The 22,088-nt window shown below is 42.9% G+C and overlaps 1 protein-coding gene across 8 annotated transcripts in view; it reads right to left on the bottom strand.

The window, feature by feature from the left end:
* Positions 1–22,088, bottom strand: part of LOC119650945 (ras-related protein Rab-38) — a 392,470-nt gene that overhangs the window by 117,877 nt on the left and 252,505 nt on the right. For all 8 annotated transcript variants that reach the window (XM_038054220.1, XM_038054204.1, XM_038054212.1 and 5 more), the window contains 2 exons: positions 1,925–2,320; positions 1,722–1,865 (listed from right to left, as the gene is read on the bottom strand). In XM_038054220.1, coding sequence (XP_037910148.1) covers positions 1,722–1,865; positions 1,925–2,314 — 534 coding nt within the window. In that variant the 5' untranslated portion in view covers positions 2,315–2,320. The remainder of the gene's footprint in view (positions 1–1,721; positions 1,866–1,924; positions 2,321–22,088) is intronic.

Here is a 22,088-nt window from a genome sequence, read left to right as displayed (position 1 = left end):
CCTACAAAGAGACGGCAGCCAGAAGGAAGTCTGCTAAAAAACGGAAAACAAAGGAAGTCGTCTGTGTCAAGCAGGTGGTGGCACAACAATCACAAATCTCCCGGAGTCTCTTACGCTCAATTCACCTGGAAAACCCTCCCGAAAACTTCAACCAGTTTCCAGTCCACCCACCAGCGTTATCCGCGAATTGGTTGAAACGCTGCTTCAACCCCCACTAATGAGAAGCATGCTATTAAGCTAATTCTCAATCTATCTAAACATCGTAACTTCTAACTCCGAGTCCCTGATCTCACCTCTTATCGTGCCGCTGCCCATGTGTTGATTGACACTTTGAAAGCAGACATCTGCTGTATTTCGGAAACCCATCCTAAGAGCAGGAACAATATTCAATTTACCGGATATAACATTATGCGTAATGACACTTTTAGTCAGGAGAGACTATCATTTTGAGATCTAAAACCGGCTCACCTTTTCCGCAGTGGATCTTAGTCGCCTCCGTCTATACTAGATGCAGCTCCTACAATGAACAACTAGGCCCAGACCTGAAAGCCTTTGGCAATCTTAACTTAAAGTCGATATACCTTATTTTCAGTGGCGGTTTCAACTTCTAGGGCAATACGACAATCAATAGAAATGGCGAAAACCTACTGAAATGTATCGACAAGCCTTGGACGCTAGCCAACCTTGAGATGGTCTGACCGAATTCACCAACAAGACCTTCTAGTCAATCCTTCCTTTACTACTTCCTGCTGTCTGACGAAACAAGAAAAAGCTTTCGGATGATCCTCTACAAAACCCTGCCTGGTATGTCCGACCACTGTACAGTGGAACAGAAACTGTCCTCAATCCCATAGCAAAGCGACAAACTACGATAAATTCAAGTAATATTCTCGAGTAATTGATAATCAAACACAAATAACTAAAACAAGGCGGGAAACCGAAAGCTGGTCGCTTCAAGTATGAAAGGTTGAGTGTATTTCTTTTAAGAAAACATTTCAGTGGACATTTGTCCCATTAGTACCTAGCACGTAATACCATATATGCATATATTATGTGAGAATATCCACTTTCGGGTGATATTGACAATCAAAGTCTTGAAGCGACATATTTGATCTATTAAAACTTTGTTAATAGTTGTTAATTAATGTTAATAATCGATAATGTTGCGATTTCCACCAAACGGTAAGATCACGCTTGCTGCAATTTCGTGATTCGAGGATAAACTTAAGGGGGGTTTTGCAGCCAATGACTAAAAATTATCGTATAGATTCGAACAGAGATCGGTATGGAGGATGTTTTGGAGCCTAGGCGCCATATAGTGGCAGCCTCCTGATCTTTTTCAGATTTTTCGGTTGGGTCGTTTCTGAGAATGGGTCCGTGAAAGAAATGATTACTTTCGACCCTTCACACCTACCTTTCTGACAAATGTCAAAACTAAGGCCGGCTTCGGAAAGTATTGACAGAGGCTCCACATTTGATACTCTGACTACTGACTACTGACTACAGTTGATGAACAAAATTTACACCGTGCTTTTGCATGTATAGGGACCTCCCATGACCGTATGCGTGAGCGTCCACAGTTCTCACCCTTCCATCAAATTTGGCGTCAATCGCTGTAACGCTTTACGAGAAAAATGCATGTGGCAGCCTGACGGCAGACACACAGAAAACAACTAAATCGTGAAAGCTAAATATAATTGAAGTATTGAATTGAGTCCTACCTGATTTACCAAAGCCCTTGCTGACTCTTCTATGTTCACATTCTCCTTAGCTGAAGTTTCGAACCAGCCTGAGAAACCATTCACCTTCACATACTCGTCCATCTTCTCTATATTTGTTACGATGCCCTGTTTTTCCTGATCGCACTAAAATTAGTTTTGCATAATATAAACCAATCAAGAAAGCTATATACCTATGTACATACCTTATTAGCGAGCAATATGCATGGGATTGGTCCACCTCCAGGTAATTGCACTTTTGCATCCAAATCTTCCTTCCATTTACTAACAGCGTCAAAAGTCCCACTGCGTGTTACATCAAAAACAATAAACGCTCCAACAGCTTCTTTATAGTAAACACGAGTCATATTTCCAAATCGCTCTTGACCTGCTATATCCCATAGCTGAAGACGTACAATCGTATTAGGATCCCAATGTAGAACCTTCAGTGCGAAGTCCACTCCAATGGTTGCTCTATAGTTGGCGCTGAAAAATTGGTGAACATAGCGCTTAATAAATGATGTTTTGCCAGCCCCTAATTCGCCAATAACTAAAATTTTGTAGAGGTGCTCTCGTTTCTCTGTACTAGTTGTCATTATCGGCTGAAAAGAAAGTATATCATATTTTTAATAATAATGAATGAAAAGTTAACATTGTTTAGAGAGTTTCATGAGTTTTAATTGATTTATTTTTGCTTCAGTACTGTTATTTTGAAATTGTAGCAATTATCGGTCGCAGCTATGACAGAACAAGTCGGGACACCGGAACCTGGGCGCTTCAGGTATAAAAGAGTTTGTGCCCTTCTGTGCGAGCAACAATGACATATTGACACTTCTCTGTGTACATAGTTAAAAATTCAATCTCCTTCTATTTTTTGAATTGCCATTTACGTAAATAATAAAACAAAATTCAGTTGCGTACAATTTTTCAGCAGCCAATAAATAATTTGCTCTGCAAAGTACTCTATCGATTATAGTTAAAGCGTACGTACTTTATTATTAGCAAGCGTGAAGAAGTTCACTTAAAACATGTACAAACAAGTCGGGAAACCGTAAGCTAGACGCTTTAGGTATAATAGATTTTGTGTTCCCCTATGTGAGTGTGTACATACTGTGAGCGTCAAAAATAAGTAAACACTTAATTTTTTCGTATTCAAGCTTTAATTTCATAGCAGTTACTGATAAAAATTAACATGCTTCATCACCGGTTAAAAGTATTATATAATAGAAGTTTAAATCTGAAAAAAAGTTAAACAAAATAAAATACCGTTTCAAAAAATTATTAATGCTTCAAAATACTGCTGATTTTACGCGTCAAAAGAAAGTATACAGAATTTTTCTCTAAGAAATAATATCCAATAATTAATTAGAAATAATTTTTAATATTTAGTTTGTTTTCCATGTGACTTTAGAACAGCATTCAGTCTTTTAGGCATTGATTTGACAAGATTTTTTGTAATATCTGGACAAATGTTGTTCCACTCTTCGATTAAAGCCCTTTTTAGGTCGTCCTTGTTGGAAAGGCTTCTTTGTCTGATTTTCCTGTCAAGGTGCTCCCACAAATGCTCGATAGGATTAAGGTCTGGGGACTGCGGTGGGTGATCAAGGGTTTTTGGCGTTCGGTATAACAACCATTCCTCCATACAATGTGGGACGTATGCTTCGGATCGTTATCGTGCTGAAAGATCCAGTTTCCCCCCCAGCCCCAATTTGTCAGCACTAGGAGTGATATTGTCCCTCAGTATATTTAAATAGTCTATTTTAGCCATTTTAGACTCGATGAAAACTAGATTTTCAACTCCGGATGCCGCCATACATCCCCAGACCATAACTGAGCCTCCACCGTGCTTTATGGTGCTTGTAACGCACTTGTCGAGAAATGCTTCATTTTTCGCTCGCCATATTTTTGGTGGGTTTTTCGCCCCAAATATTTCAAATTTACTCTCATCGGAGTATAAAATGTTTTCTCAAAAGTTTGGAGCCTCATTTTGGTACTTTCTGGCGAATTTTATACGCTTCTTTTGATTCGCTTTAGAAATATATGGTTTCTTACGTGGCACTCTGCCATGTAGACCATTTTTGTGGAGCGCTCTTCGAATTGTGCTTGCACTCACTGATTTGCCTGAAGTCTCAGCTATTTTCTTTGATATGTTTCCTGCACTTGAAACTGGATTATTCTTTACTTCTCGTACAATTGTCCGCACTTCGGAGTCAGTAAGCTTCTTAGGTCGCCCAGACCGCGGTAAATTTTCAATAGTATGACGAGTCGTATATTTATCTATAATTTTTTTTATCGTACAATGATTCCTTCTAACGATTTTTCCAATTTCACGCAAAGATTTCTTTTCTTTATGTAAATCTAAAATTATTTTTCGTGTTTCGTTTGTGGTTTGCTTACCCATTATCTTAAATGTTATACTTTTGCAGTTATTCAAACAAAAACAAAGAAAATCTACGAAAAATATTAGTGCACTATATTTGCTTACTTCACTTATAAACAGTTTCAAAGAAATTTGTGTGATTCCCGGAAATAATTAAAAACAAAACGAGAAGTGTTGCCACTGTATACTTTCTTTTGACGCGTAAATTCATGAGTATTTTAAGACAAGATGAATTATTTTTGAAAATGTTTTGTTTTGTTTAAGTGTTTGTGCTGACATAAACTTCTATTATATGAGCCTTTCAAGCTATGATAAAACATTTTAATTTCTATCAATAAACATTGTGCAATAAAAGTTTAAATACAAAAAAGATGGGTGTTTACTTATTTTTGACGCTCACAGTAGTTAAAAATTCAATTGCCTTCTATTTTTTAAAATGCCATTTACGTAAATAATTTGATGTGGAAAGCATTATATTCATATGGCTCACACTAGACGATCAACATTATCAGCAAATGTGAAGTAGTTCACCAAAAAAGATAATAAAAAGCCGGGGTACCAAAGCTGGGCGCTCCGGGTATAAGGGTTTTGTGTTCGTTTTATGTAAGAAAATCTTAATGCATGGTTTTCCATTTCTACAGGGTGCGGCAGCATAACTTCCTTTTTTAAAATGCGCGCCACTCACTTAGTTGATGTCATAGCGGAGCGCTAGTGGTCTCGTTTAAGAGGGGATACTGTAAAGTTTTGTCCCGACACGATTCAGTCGCCATCATGCCTTGGAATAGTGAGGAGTGTGCCTTTGCCGTTGAGGTTTACTTTTCAAACAGATGTTCGGTTATTACAACACAGCGTGCATTTCGGAATCGCTTTAATTTAGCCCCGTTGGCTCCCGTCCCAGACCGCAAATCAATTGTTACATGGGTCACTACATTCAGACAAACTGCAAGTGCGACAAAAGGAATTGTTGGTCCCTGGTTTTTTGAGGAAAATGAGGTTACAGTGACAGTGAATTCGGACCGGTATGTAAACATGCTACAGAATTTTTTTTTTCCACGGCTAGAAAATTTGGATTTGGGGGACACTTGGTTCCAACAAGACGGTGCAACAGCACACACTTCAAGAGCATCGATGGCTGTTTTGAGGGAACACTTTCCAGAGCGCCTTATCTCAATTAGAGACGATTTGGAATGGCCGGCACGCTCTCCCGATCTGTCCCCTTGTGATTTTTTTCTATACGGTTTTTTGAAATCCCGTGTTTATATGAACCGTCCAAGAACCCTACAAGATTTGAAGACCAACATCCAAGAAGAAATTGCCAACATAACACCTGCTATGCTAACAAGAGTCATGACAAACGCCAGAAATCGGTTTACGCAATGTATGGAGAATGGGGGTCGTCACCTAACAGATTTGATCTTCAAAACAATGTAAATAAAAACTTTAGACATGTACCTACATTATAAAAAATAAATAAATATTTTCCGATGCATTCAATAGTTTTTATTGAGTTTTGAAAAAAGGAAGTTATGCTGCCGCACCCTGTACATAGTCAAAAATGCAAAATATTCCTTCAGTAAATGCTAAACTCAATAATATGCATATGTATAATGCATACATATCAAACCCATAAATATTGCGCTCATCCTAGATAAACAAACGTTACCCATTATAGCATGTGTGGTTGTGTGTTGGGGGAGAAGATATAGCTTCCCCATCTAACGGAATATCCCGGATTCGTTAACGTATCGAAGGATTTCCGTTAGTGGACGTGATGCTACCCATCGCAGCTGGAGAACATCGGCACCGAAGCTCTGATGTTTCCATAGACAGCGCATTCACATAGGAAATGCTCCGTGTATTCCAGTTCCTCATAAGAGGAGGGATACGTATCATCTTGAATAATTCCTATTCTGAACATATAAGTAGCTAGTGACCTGTCAGAATACCTACAATACTCCTGCAAGTCCTCCTGCTTTTCGACTGGATAAACTTTGCGGCATGCATGTTGGGTTTTGATAGGAGAGGTTTGGTGTGTCTAGCAGCATTTAGACTCTGACACCTGTCATTATGGGAAGCAGGTTCCCAGTTTTTGAAGACAGCCTTAGCCAATGCTACTGGTACACCAATTGCTTCGATCCCGGCATGAGGGAGATTGAACCCTCTTTTGCTAAAGCACATGAGATTTCATTCATTCATTCATCATGCAAGCGGCCAGAGAATGGATCTTCAGAGTAGCAGAGATGGCGACGAAAAAGCCTAAGCGCTCAACTCTTCACTTACGTCAATATTGGCGGCGAGTAATGCGCAAACGTCGTCGCTATTACTCTGCCGTTCTCACAAGTCAGCCCAGCAATAATATTCACCCGTAGGCGGATGTCACAGTTTTGGGTGAACGTATTTCGGGACTGATTCATACCGGAGCCACCGTAAGTTGCTTGGCTTCGAATTTCACCCGGAAAATTATTAACGAAGGTCTGTACAAATGGGAGAGATTACGCATCGATCTCAGGACAGGCGACGGGACTAGCCACTCAATAGTAGGCATAGTATCGGCTGCCATTTCGGGATCAGATGGAATCGATGTCGGTCCTCCTTATCCCATCCTTAACTCAAAATCTTTACCTTGGAATAATAAACCGATTAAACGGAGACACTTTTCAGTCTCTCTCGCCATCGAAAAGCTCCTCTACGAAGAGATTAATAGGATGCTGGCTTTGGGAGTCGTTGAAGAATCGCAAAGCGCCTGGTATTCGCCAGTCACCCTTGTGGTGAAACCTGGAAAAGTGCGACTTTGCCTTGATGAACGTAAGGTGAACAGTGTAACCGTGTAACCTGCCTTCACCGTTCCAGGGCGGCCGCTCTATCAGTTCGTGACCATGCCATTTGGGCTTTGTAATGCATCTCAAACCATGCACCGACTGATGGGCAAAGCGATTTTTGCCAAATTACGCTTCGCTGACTGTACTGTTGGCAGACATGCTTCAGAGGAAGCGTCAGTTTTGCTGGCCTGAGGAAGCCATCTTGGCCTTTGACGCTCTGAAAACGGGTCTCGCTTCGGTTCTACTCCTGCATAGCTCCGAGTTGTCCTAGCCTTTCGCCATACATTGTGAAGCAAGTCAACCTGACATAGGAGCGGTGCTGATGCAGAAGACAAAGGAGGGAGATGAAGTTCCAATAGCGTATATGTCCAAGAAGCTTACTCACCCAGCGGAATTACACTGTCATTGAACAGGAATGTCTGGAAGCGGTGGAGGCAGTGCGCAAATTCTGAGCGTATATTGAAGGCACAACATTCGAAGTGGTAACTGACCACGCTTCGTTCAGATGGCTGATGAACCAGTCCGACCTTGACAGTAGACTGGCCAGATGGGCATTGAAGCTTCAAGGATTCTCGATCATCATCAAACCCTTCCTGTGTCACAACATCTGGTTTCGGATTCTTTATTTCGAATGTATTCACCAGCGGAGGTGTATGCTTTGGAGAGAAGTGGCAACAAAGCAGACGTGGATTTTGTTTCATCACATTTTCGGTCTTCGGACTATTTGAAAATGATCGAGCGTATTAGGGAGAATTCCAACAAACTCTCTGATCTGCAGGTGTGCGATGGAATAGTATACAAGCAAACCAATTATGCTTCAGGAGCTTTGGAAGCTTTGGATTCCGGAGGAGCTGACGACTGAGGTGATCACCTGTGCCCATGATCATCCTTTAAGTGGACATGGGGGGTTAGTAGAACCTTGGGTACACTGTGATTGTGGTTTTATTGGCCTCATCTCCGATCGGGTGTTTCAACGCTTGTATATCCATTTGATCGACCCATACCCTAGATCTCTCGTCGGAAATATAGAAGCAATAGTTGTTCTCGATTCTCCCTAGCAATTTTCATTTGTGGAGCCGATTAAACGGTTTACCGCGAACGTGTTGACAGAATACTTGGAGAAAAGAATCTTTCATGATTTTGGAATCCCTGAGTTGATAACGTCTGATAATGGGGTACAGTTCAAATCAGTTCAACGCCTCGAAGAGAGTAAATCGCTCATTGCTGGCTGCTATACGCGCTTATATCGATCCTGATCAAAGAGATTGGGATAACAAGCTGTCATCCATCAACTGTGCCTTTCGTTCAGCGAAACACGTCTTGATAGGGACTTCTCCCTATCACGTCGTTTTTGGGAAGATCATGGTAACCCATGGGAGTACCTACGTCCTTTCACGGCGAATGAACGCCTTGCCTGATGCGACCTTGGAAGTCTGTTCTTAGGATAAATTTGCTATTCCAAGAGCCGAGGTGCAGAGACACATCCTCCAAGCAAGAGAAACACAAGAAAGGGGTTACAACTTGCGATCCCGAGCTCGTGCATTTCAGGTCGAAGATATCGTGTATAAGCGGGTCGTCAACTTAAGCAGTGCACCAAAGCGGAACAATACAAAACTGGATCAGAAGTTCGTGAAAGTGAAAATCATCGGTAGAGTTAGAACGGTTCAGTACGAGTTGGAGGACAAGGAGGGTCGTAACCTGGGCATCGCTCACGTGAAGGACCTCAAGCCTTTGGATCTTTGGCTGCCTTTCCTCGTAAGCACGCCGATATTCAACCGCTTATCAGCAGTGATTGTCTAACTGGTCTTCGACTGTCTTTCCTCGAGCGAGTTTCGGAAACCCAGTTGCTCTGTAGTGACCAGAATCTAATTCGCCTCTTTCTGAATTAATTTTCGCGGAGAGCAGCTGGTGAAGCGTATCTTTTCCGACGGATACACAGGCAGGAGGATAAAAGGATACGTTGGAGCAGAGGAAGTTACGTATGGTTTTAAAGGCGCCGATGGAGTTATTATCCCCCGGGCGTGCCACGTAAAACTGGAAGGACTCGATGTGATTGATTGAACACCAATGCTGGTATCGTTCGCGATTTGACTCCTGCCATTGCGGACAATTGTCCAAAGGCTTCGTGATTATTACAAATCCTGTGAACTCGTGTGTTATCAATTCCCGCAGAAGTTCTAAAATCCAAAGGAGAGAACTATCCCCGTTGTCCCTCCGGTGTTTCAATTTTGGATATTGTCCTTGTCGAAAATTCATTTCGGATCCATATAGAGTTGATGTGAATATCGTTGTTATTCCGGTGATCGGTGAACATTCTGGTATTACAATTATTCCGGTGATATCACAATGCACACCAAAAGTGTTGTTTTCGCAGCCCGATCTTGAGAAAATTCCAGTGCCCATAGAAGCAACCGCGAACTGTAAAAGGGTTTCTTTTATTGAAAGTAAAGTAGTAGTAGTAAATTGTATAATTCTGAAATTTATATTGTATGGTTTTAAATATTTTTTTAACCACTAACAGAATCATCATCATCATATATACACACAACGCCGAGTTCGGAGTGATCCGATGTGCAGGTGTTAAATTTTCTTTTATTTGGATTTCATTTCTCTTTTTCATTTTTAAGGTTTTATGTAAACCAAAACCTTATTAGAATCGAGTCGATGTCTGTATGTATGTCCGTCTGCCTGTCTGTCTGTCACACCCGATTTATTCGGAAACGGCTGGACCGATTGTGACGAAAATTGATAAGAGTGTGTGATCTGTTATTCCCTTTATATGCAGCAAGTGACGCCATTTTGTGTTAAGTTTAAGGTGGGGCTTCCCATACATGTGAATGGCGAGTGCAACATTTTTTTTCATAAAAGGTGTCCATGTGGGGTATCAAATTAAAGGGCTCAATTAGTACTTTTCGAAATTGGCTCCATATTTGATATTGGGTGAAACATAGGGGAGTGAGGCTTCAAAATATGACCCCCAAAAAGTGTAGCAGGTCTCGTTCTCAGAATCCATCCAACCGAAAAATCTGAAAAAAATCACAGTGGTGCATCTCTACGAAATCTAGGCCTCAAAATATATCCGGCTCCGATATCTGCACAAATAAAGTTAATAATAGTATATTTCCACATTTTAGAAATTTACCCAGCATTACAGAATTATGGCATGAGTGTAACGAAGAGTATAAGGCACAAGTTGGTCAAGTTTGAAGAAAATCAAACCATTATTAACAAAGTTATAAGGTGTAAAACTTTGCTGTTTTTTGTGAATTTCGTGCACTCTACAACCTGTATGACGTCATCGTCACATACCGAAATGAGTTCTTATGAATGGAATCGCAAAGAATTATTTGGTTTAGTTTTTTTAATCACTTGTATATGAATACCAATTACTCCAAGCAGAGATGTGTGTATGTAGATATATAGTATAGGCATACTAATAAAGTTTGCGGGTAGTACCTAATTCAGATAGATATGTTTGACCATAAACCAGCCGTATTTAATATGCATACCATATATGTACATATGAATGCTTTTGTGCACGAAGTAAATCGGAAATATGGGTACGATCAATTCATATACGTGGATATATATGTACAGTATTCGGACATAGGCAGTTTGTTTGTTTAGGGTGAGGATAATATATATGGCTGTAATATGTAGGTACGTCTTGTAGTTTGAAAAAATATGAAGGAATATGTTGGATTTGTAGCTATATACCGATAGAAAAATGTGCCTTGAAGTTTCTTTCATAAGATGAACACAAAACCTTTATACCTGCAGCGCGAGCTTCCGGTATTCCGACTTGTCTTTGATTTCATTTATTTTTGTCTTTTAATTTGTATATATTATTATTTTCAATTTTTCTTTTATTTCTATATATTTGTTTTTCTGTTGGACTGGAGCAATATATAATGCATTTTGAATAATTTTCATTAATTTGAGGACTTCCTCCCTCTCTCTTCCTCCTTGATCCCGCAAAACGACACCCTCTGAAATATTGGCCTGAGGATGTCAAGGATGGGAAGGAACCTCAGGGGCCGCGCCTCAATAAATACCTTAGGCAGAAGAAACTGTGATTGGGATTGTGACTCGTCGTGGATCTTTCCTCTCGATCGCAGCACTCGGATCCGGAGACTTACGGCTCCACGCGCGGTCGAGCCGTTTTTCTTATTTATTTTCTAGTGTTAGCTCGCGTTCCGGTTTTCATCGTTAGGCCGTCGCGAATTCCTTCGTTTGGTGTCTATTTTGAAATCCGGTGCGAACTCACGCATCAGTATAGACATGTTAATTTTGAATTAATGACACGTGAGGAACAGATCTCCTTAAAAAGGTGCTTCAAATGCCTAATGTTTGGACACTTCGCGAAGGCATGCACTAACGTGGGGAATGTGGGGAAAAAGGACATATTGCCAAGGAGTGCAATAGAGACTCCAAATGCATTTTGCGCGAAGAAAAGGAGGGATGGGATAACCGGCATATTGCCGGAAGTGGTAAATGCCCAGAATTTAGGAAGGCGTTAACTGCAGGGAAAAAACGAGGTTAATACAATTAAACCTTAATCATTGCAGGGTCGCAGAAGATTTGCTTGCGCAGCCCACTTAATAATCCGCGATGGAGATTGCTATCATTAGTGAACCGTACAGAAATCTTGACGGTGGTGTATGGGTCACAGATCCGACTGGTGGAGCGGCGATATGGACGTGGGGTTGTCAAGCCATACAATATAGCATGAGTCAGGTGGCTAGGGGCTTTGTGTGGGCAAAAATAAGCGGTATATTCGTATATAGCTGTTACGCCTCACCGAGCCGATCTTGTTCACGACGCAAGGGGACGAGGTCCAAAGGTGATAGCCGGTGACTTTAATCCGTGGGCTATCGAGTGGGGTAGCAAAGAGACTAACGCAAGGGGGCGGTGCTTATTAGAAGCGTTCGCCCAGTTGGATGCAGTTCTGGCCAACGAAGGTGATATAAACACTTATCGGAAAGGGGGAACTGGTTCAATTGTAGATCTGACGTTTGCCAGCTCTGCGTTAGCACGTGACATGTCCTGGCAAGTTAACGAGGACTTCACGTACAGCGACCACTAGGCAATCATCTTTGAATTAAGGACGGAGCCACAAGGCAGGAGACCCGCACCCCGCAAGGCGAAATCCAGAAGGACACCAGGATGATCTGCCAAAGCGATGGAGGTGTGGCTAGACTTGCCTAGCAAAGCAGGCACCTCCACGGATATAGCTCTCCATGTCACCCAGAGTATCTCTACAGCATGTGACGTGTCGATGCCTAGGAGATGCTCATTCCCCACTAGAAGACCCAATTATTAGTGGAATAGTGAACCTGCCAGCCTTCGATTGATTTGCCACAGAGCCAGACGAACGGCTCAGAGGGCAATAGGTAGGATCGATCAGGGGCAAAAGGAGCGTGCCTATAGGAAAGCTCGCAAGAACCTCAAGTTCGCCATCCAGCGGAGTAAGAGGGAATGTTTTAAGGAGCTCTGTTCAGAAGCGGACATAAATCCGTGGGGTAGTGCCTATAAAATCGTGACAGGACGATTCAGAGGCCGATCGTGTCCGCAGATCACATCCCTATACTCTTGTTGAAAGTAATCCAGGGGTTATTTCCCCAGCAAGAAGGGGGTACTGACACTTTCCAGCGGCCCCTGAATGTGACGCCGATTCCACCAGTCACCAGGGACGAGCTGATGGAGATCTGCAATCGAATAGGCGACAGTAAATCCCCGGGTCTTGACGGCATACCCAAGGCCCTCAAACTTGCCGTCAAATGTAGACCCAGGGGAACCGTCTTCATATAGACCCATATGTCTTCTAGACACTATGGGGAAAATGTTGGAGCGGGTCATTTATAATAGATTACTTCCAGTCGTCTAGAGCCAAGGGGGCCTTTCAGATAGGCAGTATGGGTTACGTAAAGCCAGATCAACCATTGATGCCATAAAAATGGTTACTGGTTTGTGTAATGTAATTCACGGAAGGGGTTGTACCAGCAAATATTGCGTGGTGGTGACCCTGGATGTGAGGAATGCATTTAACTCGGCCAATTGGAACCTTATACGAAAGTCTCTGGCGACGATTGGTGTTCCCACATACCTCGCCGCTATCATCGATAGCTACTTGAAAGAGCGCACACTCTGGTACGATACCGATGACGGACGGGTGTCCCACAGGGCTCTGTATTGGGCCCACTACTGTGGAACATCATGTATAATGATGTATTCAACCTTTCGGCTCCGGAGGAGGCCACGGTGGTGGGTTACGCCGATGATATAGCACTGTCTGTGGTCGCAAAGCATCTCGAGGATGCTGAGTTGTACTCAAGTGAAGCAATCAGTGTTGTTAAGGCTTGGTTAGAGAGTGTGACTGGCACTCGTGGAGGAAAAGACGGAAGCGGTTCTCATCACTAAGCGCCGCAAAAGAAATTACGCCTTCATTACAATCGGGAATCGTATCATCACTTCCAAGCCGGCCATCAAATACTTCGGGGCGATGATAGACGGAGGACTTAATTTTAAGCAGCACATGGTGGTTTTAGTTGATAAAAATCCCACACTCTGGCGTGCTCAGACCAGAGTCTTTTAAAGATTTCCGCCTCCTCAAAAAACAGACAGACGGACGGACGGACAGACAGACACCGTCTCGATTCTAATAAGGTTTTGTTTCACACAAAACCTTAAAAAGCGAAAGTGCCTTCAGAGACCTCGCCGTTCATATAAGTTCACTTTATACATATGATGATGACATCCTAGAATGCAATAAATTAACGTGAAATGCAATATTTTGACTTTCAATAACTTTGTTAATAATAGTTTGATTACGTTCCAACTTGCCAGTATTACGTCTTATATTGTATTATCGTCTAAACTAATGACGAATTTTTAACTTTTAGGATAAACTTCGAGTCTTCGGGTAAATTTTCAAAATGTAGTGATACATTATTATTAACTTTATTTGTGGAGAAATCGGAATGGGATGTATTTTGAGGTCTAGATTTTTTTGATCATCGTTGTTTTTTTTCAAATTTTTGGGTTGAGTAGGTTCTGAGAACGAAACCACGAAACCTGCTTCACTTTTTGGGGCACACATTTTGAGCCCTCACTCGTGCATAAAGGTATGCATATGTACATATAAAGTACGTATACTGAATACGCCTTCTTCAATGTACAAATGTATTAGGAACCACGCCAAAGCATCATTTACTTATACATATAAATATATACATTAGTCTGTCCGAAGTAATTCATTATAAATGATTAAAAAACTAAAACGACCTGCCATTTGACGAATTGATATGTTATGATGACTTCATACACATTTTAGAATGCACGAAATTCACACAAAATACAGAAGTTTCACCTTCTATAACTTTGCTAACAATAGTTGGATTTCCTTCAAACAGAGTTATGCCTTATGTTATCTTTTATGTAAGTGCCAAATTTTGTAGTTCTAGCATGAAATTAAGGAGGGATTCCGGCTAAATTTCTAAAATATGCTAATATACTATTATTAACTTTATTTGTGCAGATATCGGAACGGGATGTATTTTGAGGCCTAGATTTCGTTTAGATACACCACTGTGATTTTTCGGTCGAATAGGCTCTGAGAACGAGACCTGTTACACTTTTTTAGGGTCATATTTTGAGCCCCACTCCCCTACGTTTCACCTGATATCAAATATGCTCTTTTCGAACTAATTGAACCCTTGCATTTAATACCCCACATGGCCACATTCTGTGAAAAAAAATTGCGCCCCCTCCATTCATATGTAGGGGAGTCCCCCTAAATTTAACAAAAAATGGCGCTATTCACTGCGTGTAAAGGGAACAACAGACCACAGGCTCTCACCAATTTTAATAATCGGTCAAGCCCTTCCCGAAAAAATCGGGTGTGACAGACATCGACTGGATTCTAATAAGATTTTGTTTCACACAAAACCTTAAAAACGATCGTCATCAACGGCACAACAGCCAGTATCCGATCTAGACATTCTTCAATAAGAAACTCCTGACATCCCGGTTTTGCGCCGAGGTCCACCAATTAGATATCCCTAAAATCTGCCTGACGTACTGGCCTACGCGATTATTCAGGGTGCAAGGTCTGCCCCGTCTTCTTCTGTTTTTCGGGTTCGATCATCCTCATCCATACGGATCAAGTGACCCGCCTATCGTAACCTATTGAGCCAGATTTTATCCACAACCTGACGGTTGTGGTGTCGCTGATAGATTTTGTCGTTATTCGGGCTGCGGATTCGTCCATTCTCATGTAGGGGATAAACAAATTCTTCGGAGCATTCTTCTCTCGAACGCGGCCAAGAGTTCGCAATTTTTCTTGCTAAGAACCCAAGTCTCCGAGGAATACTTAAGGACTGGCAAGATGATAGTCTTGTACAGTAAAAGCTTTGACTCTATGGTGAGACGGTTCGAACGAAGCAATTTTTGTAAGCTGAAATAGGCTCAGTTCGTCGCCAACAACCGTGCGCCGATTTCATCGTCATAGCCGTTATCGCTTGTGATTTTCGACCCTAGATAGGAGAAATGTTCCACGGTCTCAAAGTTTTATTCTCCTATCTTCATTGTTTTCGTTTGTCCGGTGCGATTCGATGTTGTTGGTTGGTTGGTTTTTGATGCTGACGTTGCCACCATGTACTCCGCCTAGCCTTCATTAATGTGAAGCGCGAGATCTCGTGCCGCCTGCTCTGTCTGGATGAAGGTAGACTGGACATCTCGGGTTGTTCTTCCCATAATGCCGATATCGTCAGCACAGGCCAGTAGTTGGGTGGATTTAAAGAGGATGGTGCTGCTCACATTTACATCTGCACCGCGAATCACTTTCTCCAAGGCCAGGTTGAAGAGAACGCATGATAGGGTATCCCCTTGTCTTAGACCGTTGTTCATGTGGAAAGGTCTTGAGGGTAACCCCGCTACTTTTGTCTGGTCTCACACATTGATCATCGTCAGCCTAGTCAGCCTTATCAATTTCGTCGGGATACCGAATTTTCTCATGGCCGTATATAGTTTTACCCTGGCTTTGCTCTTATAGGTGGCTTTAAAGTCGATGAAAAGATGGTGCAACTGATGGCCATATTCCAACAGCTTTTCCATCGCTTGTCGCAGAGAGAAAATCTGATCTGTTGCTGATTTGCCTGAAGTGAAGCCTCTTTGGTATGGGCCAATGATGTTCTGAGCGTATGGGGCTATCAAGATAGCGGAGAATATTATATACTTATAGTACTCAGCAACGTGATACCTCTATAATTGCTGAACTGTGTAATATCTCCCTTTTTATGTATGAGACAGATAATCCCTCGTTGCGAATCGTCAGGCATTGATTCACTGTCGCATACCTTGAGCACAAGTTGATGAACCACTTGGTGTAATTGGTCACCTCCATATTTAACCAATCCGGCTGTAATTCCATCGGCTCCTAGCGACTTATGATTTTTAAGCCAATGAATTGCACGAATTGTTTCTCCTATACTTTGTGGTGGCAGTATTTGTCCGTCGTCTTCAGTTGGCGGGACCTCCAACTCGCCGATGTTCTGGTTGTTAAGTATTATAGTTCATCAAAGTACTCAATCCATCGCTCCAATATGCCCATTCTGTCGGAAATCAGATGTCCCTCTTTGTCTCGGCAGGATGAGCATTGAGGTATATAAGGTTTCATCTTGCTGACTTGTTGGTACAACTTCCGCGCCTGGTGCGGTTGCTGCATGTACTTTTCGAGTTCACAGACCCGTTGGTTCTCCCAGGCTTCCTTCTTTCGTCTGTGAAGTTGCTTCTTCAAGACCTGCGGAACTTGTGACGCACCGTACCGCATTGCGCGGTTACTCATGGAGAAACACGGTGGGAAGCATCGTTCCTTTTACACTGTGCGGGACACGAATTCATCTGGTATGCTCTACGACAACACCACCAGTGCCTGAAGCTTTCGTGCGCTAGGTTAAATTGCTCTACCACTATTCGAAAAGTAAAGTTTGAAGTGTGGCGGGTATATTCAAATCGCGTCGTGTCTAAGTCCTTGTTCATCAAGAAAGCCCCCTCTCATTAGGAGCGGTTGTGCTAGTTATGGACGCTGTCACACGGGACATCCAACATCCAGCGACTTATACACTGTTTTACGCAAATGACGTTTTCCAAGCGTCTAATAGCAAGAATGATCAACTTGTCTAAAAATTAAATGAGGTTATCGCCTCTCAAATTACATGTGAATAAAACAGAAAGAAAGACGATCGGTCCCCATGAAACAGGCACTGTCACCGTCACTAGCAGTGACTTGCCCCGAACTGAACGATTTAAATATCTTCTTTGTGATCGGCGTTTCAATGAACTTTTTATTCTCTATATTTAAGGCAGTATCATGCACTTTGTCGCTCCCTATGGTTCTGAGTGTTCTTTGGTGTCCCGCGATAATGGAGATGACGATGTTGCGTTGCACTAGTAGCGCAATATGCCTTGATCACAGCCGAACTAAGGATATTCAAGGTCGATGATAAGGACAAAATGTTGCTGAAGTGGTTTGTATAACAGCACACTGTAATATGACAATAAGTGAAGTAGTTCTAAGGGTAAAAAGCTGAAGACTTTGGCCAAACACTTAACAACTGGTTTACATGTAGTGAAGGATGGATTGACAGAGGGAAGGTACGTCATAGTGTTTGTAGTGGAAAAATTGCTGATGAATCAGGATCCGTTGGCACAGGTGTGGTTCATAACTGGAAAACCACCAAAAATTAAGTATGAATTCGCTGATGTGATATTCAACGCGGACGAAACTGGCATTTTCTACAAGTTGGCTCCCTATAAAATTCTAAGGTTTAAAGGAGATCAGTCCAAAGGCGGAAAATTAGCGAAATAAAGAATTTAGGTGTTGGTGTGTGCTAACATATTAGACACCGAAAAACTGCTAGCAATTGGGAAGTCACATTCAAACATTGCCTGTCAATTATTGTGCTAATAGCCGAGCGTTGATGACATCTGAAATATTCACCAATTATGTGCGCCAATGGTGCTTGATAATTTTCCAGTGCATCTAAAAATTAGGCAGCTTTACGCTATAAAGCTACGCCACCCAAAAAAGCTCAAACCTACAACCCATGGATCAATGGGTTATTCGTTCACTGAAAAGCCACTATAGAGGTACCCTACCCTAAGGAGCATTCAAACCAATGTTTATGATCATGCCCTCGATATCCCAATACGTCACGTGTAGGCTTTTGAGTTTGAGGCTTTGCTCAAGTTCGAGTTGCGACACTAATGAGTTTTCCGATAGCGAAGCTGAAGACTATCTACCTGGAAATCCACCTATAACAGCTTTGTCAGCATGGCAAAAATTGACAGAAATTCGTAATTTTATGCAGTCACATGACGCACCTCAAAATATCTTAGACAATTTAGCTGAGAGAAAACTCCGCCATGTTATTAACATAGTATGCTGGTCCCAAGCCCAAGTAAAGGAGGAGGGTTCGAGGCAACGTACTCTGTACTATCCTTAGTACAACAAGAATAAAATGCTCAGATCAGGGAAAGAGATAAATAGAGTATAGTTGGAGTTACTCCACTATGCTAAATCCTACGTGATCGCTCTTGGTGACAGGTCCCGCGTCAGGCCGACCAAGAAAATGCAACCAATCTCGCTAGAAACAGGATAATCGGATTGAGCCACAAGCCACGAGAAATGCTAGGGTGTCCACCTGAGTCGACGCGGAACGACGGGCTCCGGTCCTGTCGAGAAACGGGCAAGGGTTCTTGACGAATGGACGGCGTCAGGACGTAAGCAAGTTAGTCCGAACAAAACAAATAAAACAAATACGTGCCTGCACGCTAAATGAAAACACCGAGGAACTCGTAAGAGCCTTTCAGAAAAGAGGCATTGATATCTCCGCTCTGCAAGAAACCCGATGGTCTGGTGCCAAAAGCTATGACATTGAACGCGAACGCCGTAAAAATGGCTATAAACTTCTCTATTTTGGTAACCCACACACTCAATATGGTGCTGGCTTTGCCATCTCGGAAGATTTGATGTTCGGCTGATGAAGCTCATCGCACTATTCACTTTTTCATGCCGAGAAAGGTGCCTTCTGGCAACTTCTCGATGAAAAGACTTGCCATGTGCCTGCTGACGACTATATTATCATTGCCGGCGATCTTAGTGGTCATGTGGGTGAAAAGGCAGACGGTAACAGGTGCCACGGAGGAAAGGGGTTCGGAGCGTGCAATGAGGGTGGCGAGCGTATAATAGATTTCGGGAACACCCATGATCTAGTACTGATGAATACATGGTTCATCAAACGATTGTCTCATCTTCCTCCATTTTATAGTGGGAACAGTAAAATGCAAATCGACTATATTCTCATAAGACGACAAAATTTTACCACTGTCACTGATTGCAAAGTCATTCCCTATGAGACCATCGCACCTCAACATCGGCCGTTGATTGCCGTCCTGCGAATTAAACCACCGATAAAACAGCGTGAGGAACGCACTGGCCTGCGGTGCATTAAATGGTGGCGATTTGGTGAGAAGAAAGAAGAAACGATCTCACTCATATGATTGCCGACCATTACGATTGTGAAAGAATCGTGGAACCAAATGAAACACCCGATCCACAAAGCGGCCTCTGCAATCCTCGAGGTCACCAAGAGGGGTAAGCGGTACATCAACAGAAATACTTGGCTTTGGAATGATGATGTTGAAATGAAGGTCCGTGAAAAGAAACGCCTCCACCACAAATTTCTCGACAATAAAACGCCTACTAATTGGCAAATTTATAAGAATGCCAACCGGGAAGCAAAGAGAGCGGTCGCTGTCACCCGAGCGGACCATTACAAAAATCTTTACAACAAACTGGACACTCGGGATGGCGAGAGGAATCTGTATCGACTTGCTAAAAGCCGTAACGACCGTAAACAGGATATCGAACACTTCTGTTGCGTTAATGACAAGAACGGTACTTAGCTTACCAACCGTCGAGCCGCAAAGGATAGGTGGCGAGAATACTTTGAGCACTTCCACAATCATTGCCGACATTTGGACCAGTTCCACCTGTCAGCGCAACTACACTTTGATCTTAGCTGGAGGAATGCACTGGTCCGCTGCGCATTAAATGGTGGCGATTTTGTGAGAAGAAAGAAGAAATGATCTCACTTACGCGATTACCGACCATTACGATTGTTGAAGAATCGTGGAACCAAATGAAAAACACGATCCACAAAGCGGCCTCTGCTACCCTCCAGGTCACCAAGTCAGGTAAGTGGTACATCAACAGAGATACTTAGTCTTGGAATGACTATGTTGAAATGAAGGTCCGTGAAAAGGAACACTTCTACCACAAGCTTCTCAACGACAAAACGCTCGCCAATTGGCAAATTTATAAGAATGCCAACCGGGAAGCAATGAAAGTGATCTCTTCCACCCGACAGTTACAAAAATCTTTACGATAGACTGGATACTCGGGATGGTGAAAGAGATCTAAGCGACTTACCAGAAACTGAAACGCGCACAGGATATCGAACAGTTCTGTTGCGTTAATGACAAGAACCGTACTTTGCTTACCAACCGTCGAGCCGCAACGGATAGATGGCGAGAATACTTCGAACCGATTTCACCTGAAGAATTTGCTCATCCTCCACCTCCACAATCATTGCTGACATTTGGAGCAGCTCTACCTGTCAGCGCAATTGGTGCTCAGGGATGGCGGTGAGCAAGACGGGGCGGCAACCCTGTCAGCCAAACCAAAACCAAGTGTCTGAGAGAACCTCCATAGTGGTGGCACCGGGAGACGCTGTACTCACTTTGGTTTGCCGGCCGTGATGCAGTAGTAGAATGTTCCAAAGGCCTAATTAGAGCAATCAGACCCGCGACTGCACGGGGACCCATCTGAAGTGGCAAGTTCGTCACGGAACCTTACCAGGGGTATACTGGTACCATGGGAACCGGGATAGCTCCTGGACTCTTATACTTCGGGTGAACTCCCGTTGAATGTGAGTACAGCTCGGTTATTTGCGGTTGGTCCCCCTAGTGGGAGTTTCATGGTGGTTGTGGTTGTGCTCAAGCGAGAAGAGACCTTCGGACCTCGGCGTGGTGTTGCGTTTCAACACGGATGCCGTACTCCTTAGTTTGGTAGAGGTTTAGGTAATTCTTGCATCTACCAGTATGAATGCTAAGCGATGCACTTGGTATAGACTGGTACCGTTGTTGCTTTTCTCAGCGGGGCTCTGATTGTGGTCACAAAATCAATCCGTGTCTTAAGAAGACCGTAGGATTAAGTCGTCCACACAGGTGCTCACGTAAAACCCTAAAGGGCTCACTGTGAACGCAACTGAAGTCGAGGAGGCAATAAAACGAATGAAATCGTAGAAAGCCACAGGACTGGGCTGAGCTGGGATCCAACACTATATTCCAGTGAATAGCCTTAAATTCTGATTGGCAAGAAAGTAGTACAATACAATATGGAAAAAGAAAGTTAGTCCAGAAGAATGTTCAAATTACCGTCTGATCCGATTACTATCCCATACCATAAAGATTATTGAACGCATTCTCGACAACCGAATTTGTGAAATCGTTGAAATGAGCCGGATTTGTCAAGAATTGTGGAACTACTGACGCCATACACGCTGCGCGGTTACTCGTGGGGAAACACCGTGAAAATCATTGCCCTCTTTACATTGCATTGTGGATCTAGAGAAAACGTCTGACCGTGTGCCACACGAACTCATCTGACAAGCTAAGCTAAATGGTGAGACCGATTACGACGAGCCGACCCCGCTTGTAAACGGGATAAAGGCTGAAGAAAATGAAGCTTTGCAGTGGGCTACCTGCGGTCTGTTTGGCGCAAGCAGTGTTCTCAATGGGAAGTGCGGCGGCATATGCTTCACCACTGCCGCGCAATTCTTGATAGGCCTATCCTCTTCGGCTCTAGCTAGGACGGTCAACTGCCCCCGTCCCCGCACCACCAGTCGAACCACTTGGTAAGGCTTCCTCTTTATTTGGGGGTCCCGGTGTGACATCGGGTATCTCAGCCCTCGTTGCCTCTTTCGTTGAATGCTGCTTTGAACAACGCATTTTTGTGCTGCGCCCAAACGCACTCAGCTCTTCCTCCTTCTTCCTGGTATTTCGTCGATTTCGTGCGCATTCTGTGCAAGGGAGTGGACCACAATAGTC

Source organism: Hermetia illucens, chromosome 1, assembly GCF_905115235.1.
Source record: "Hermetia illucens chromosome 1, iHerIll2.2.curated.20191125, whole genome shotgun sequence".
NCBI classification, from domain to species: domain Eukaryota; kingdom Metazoa; phylum Arthropoda; class Insecta; order Diptera; family Stratiomyidae; genus Hermetia; species Hermetia illucens.
Note: the sequence above shows the minus strand (reverse complement) of the source record. Positions and strands in the feature narration are given on the sequence as shown.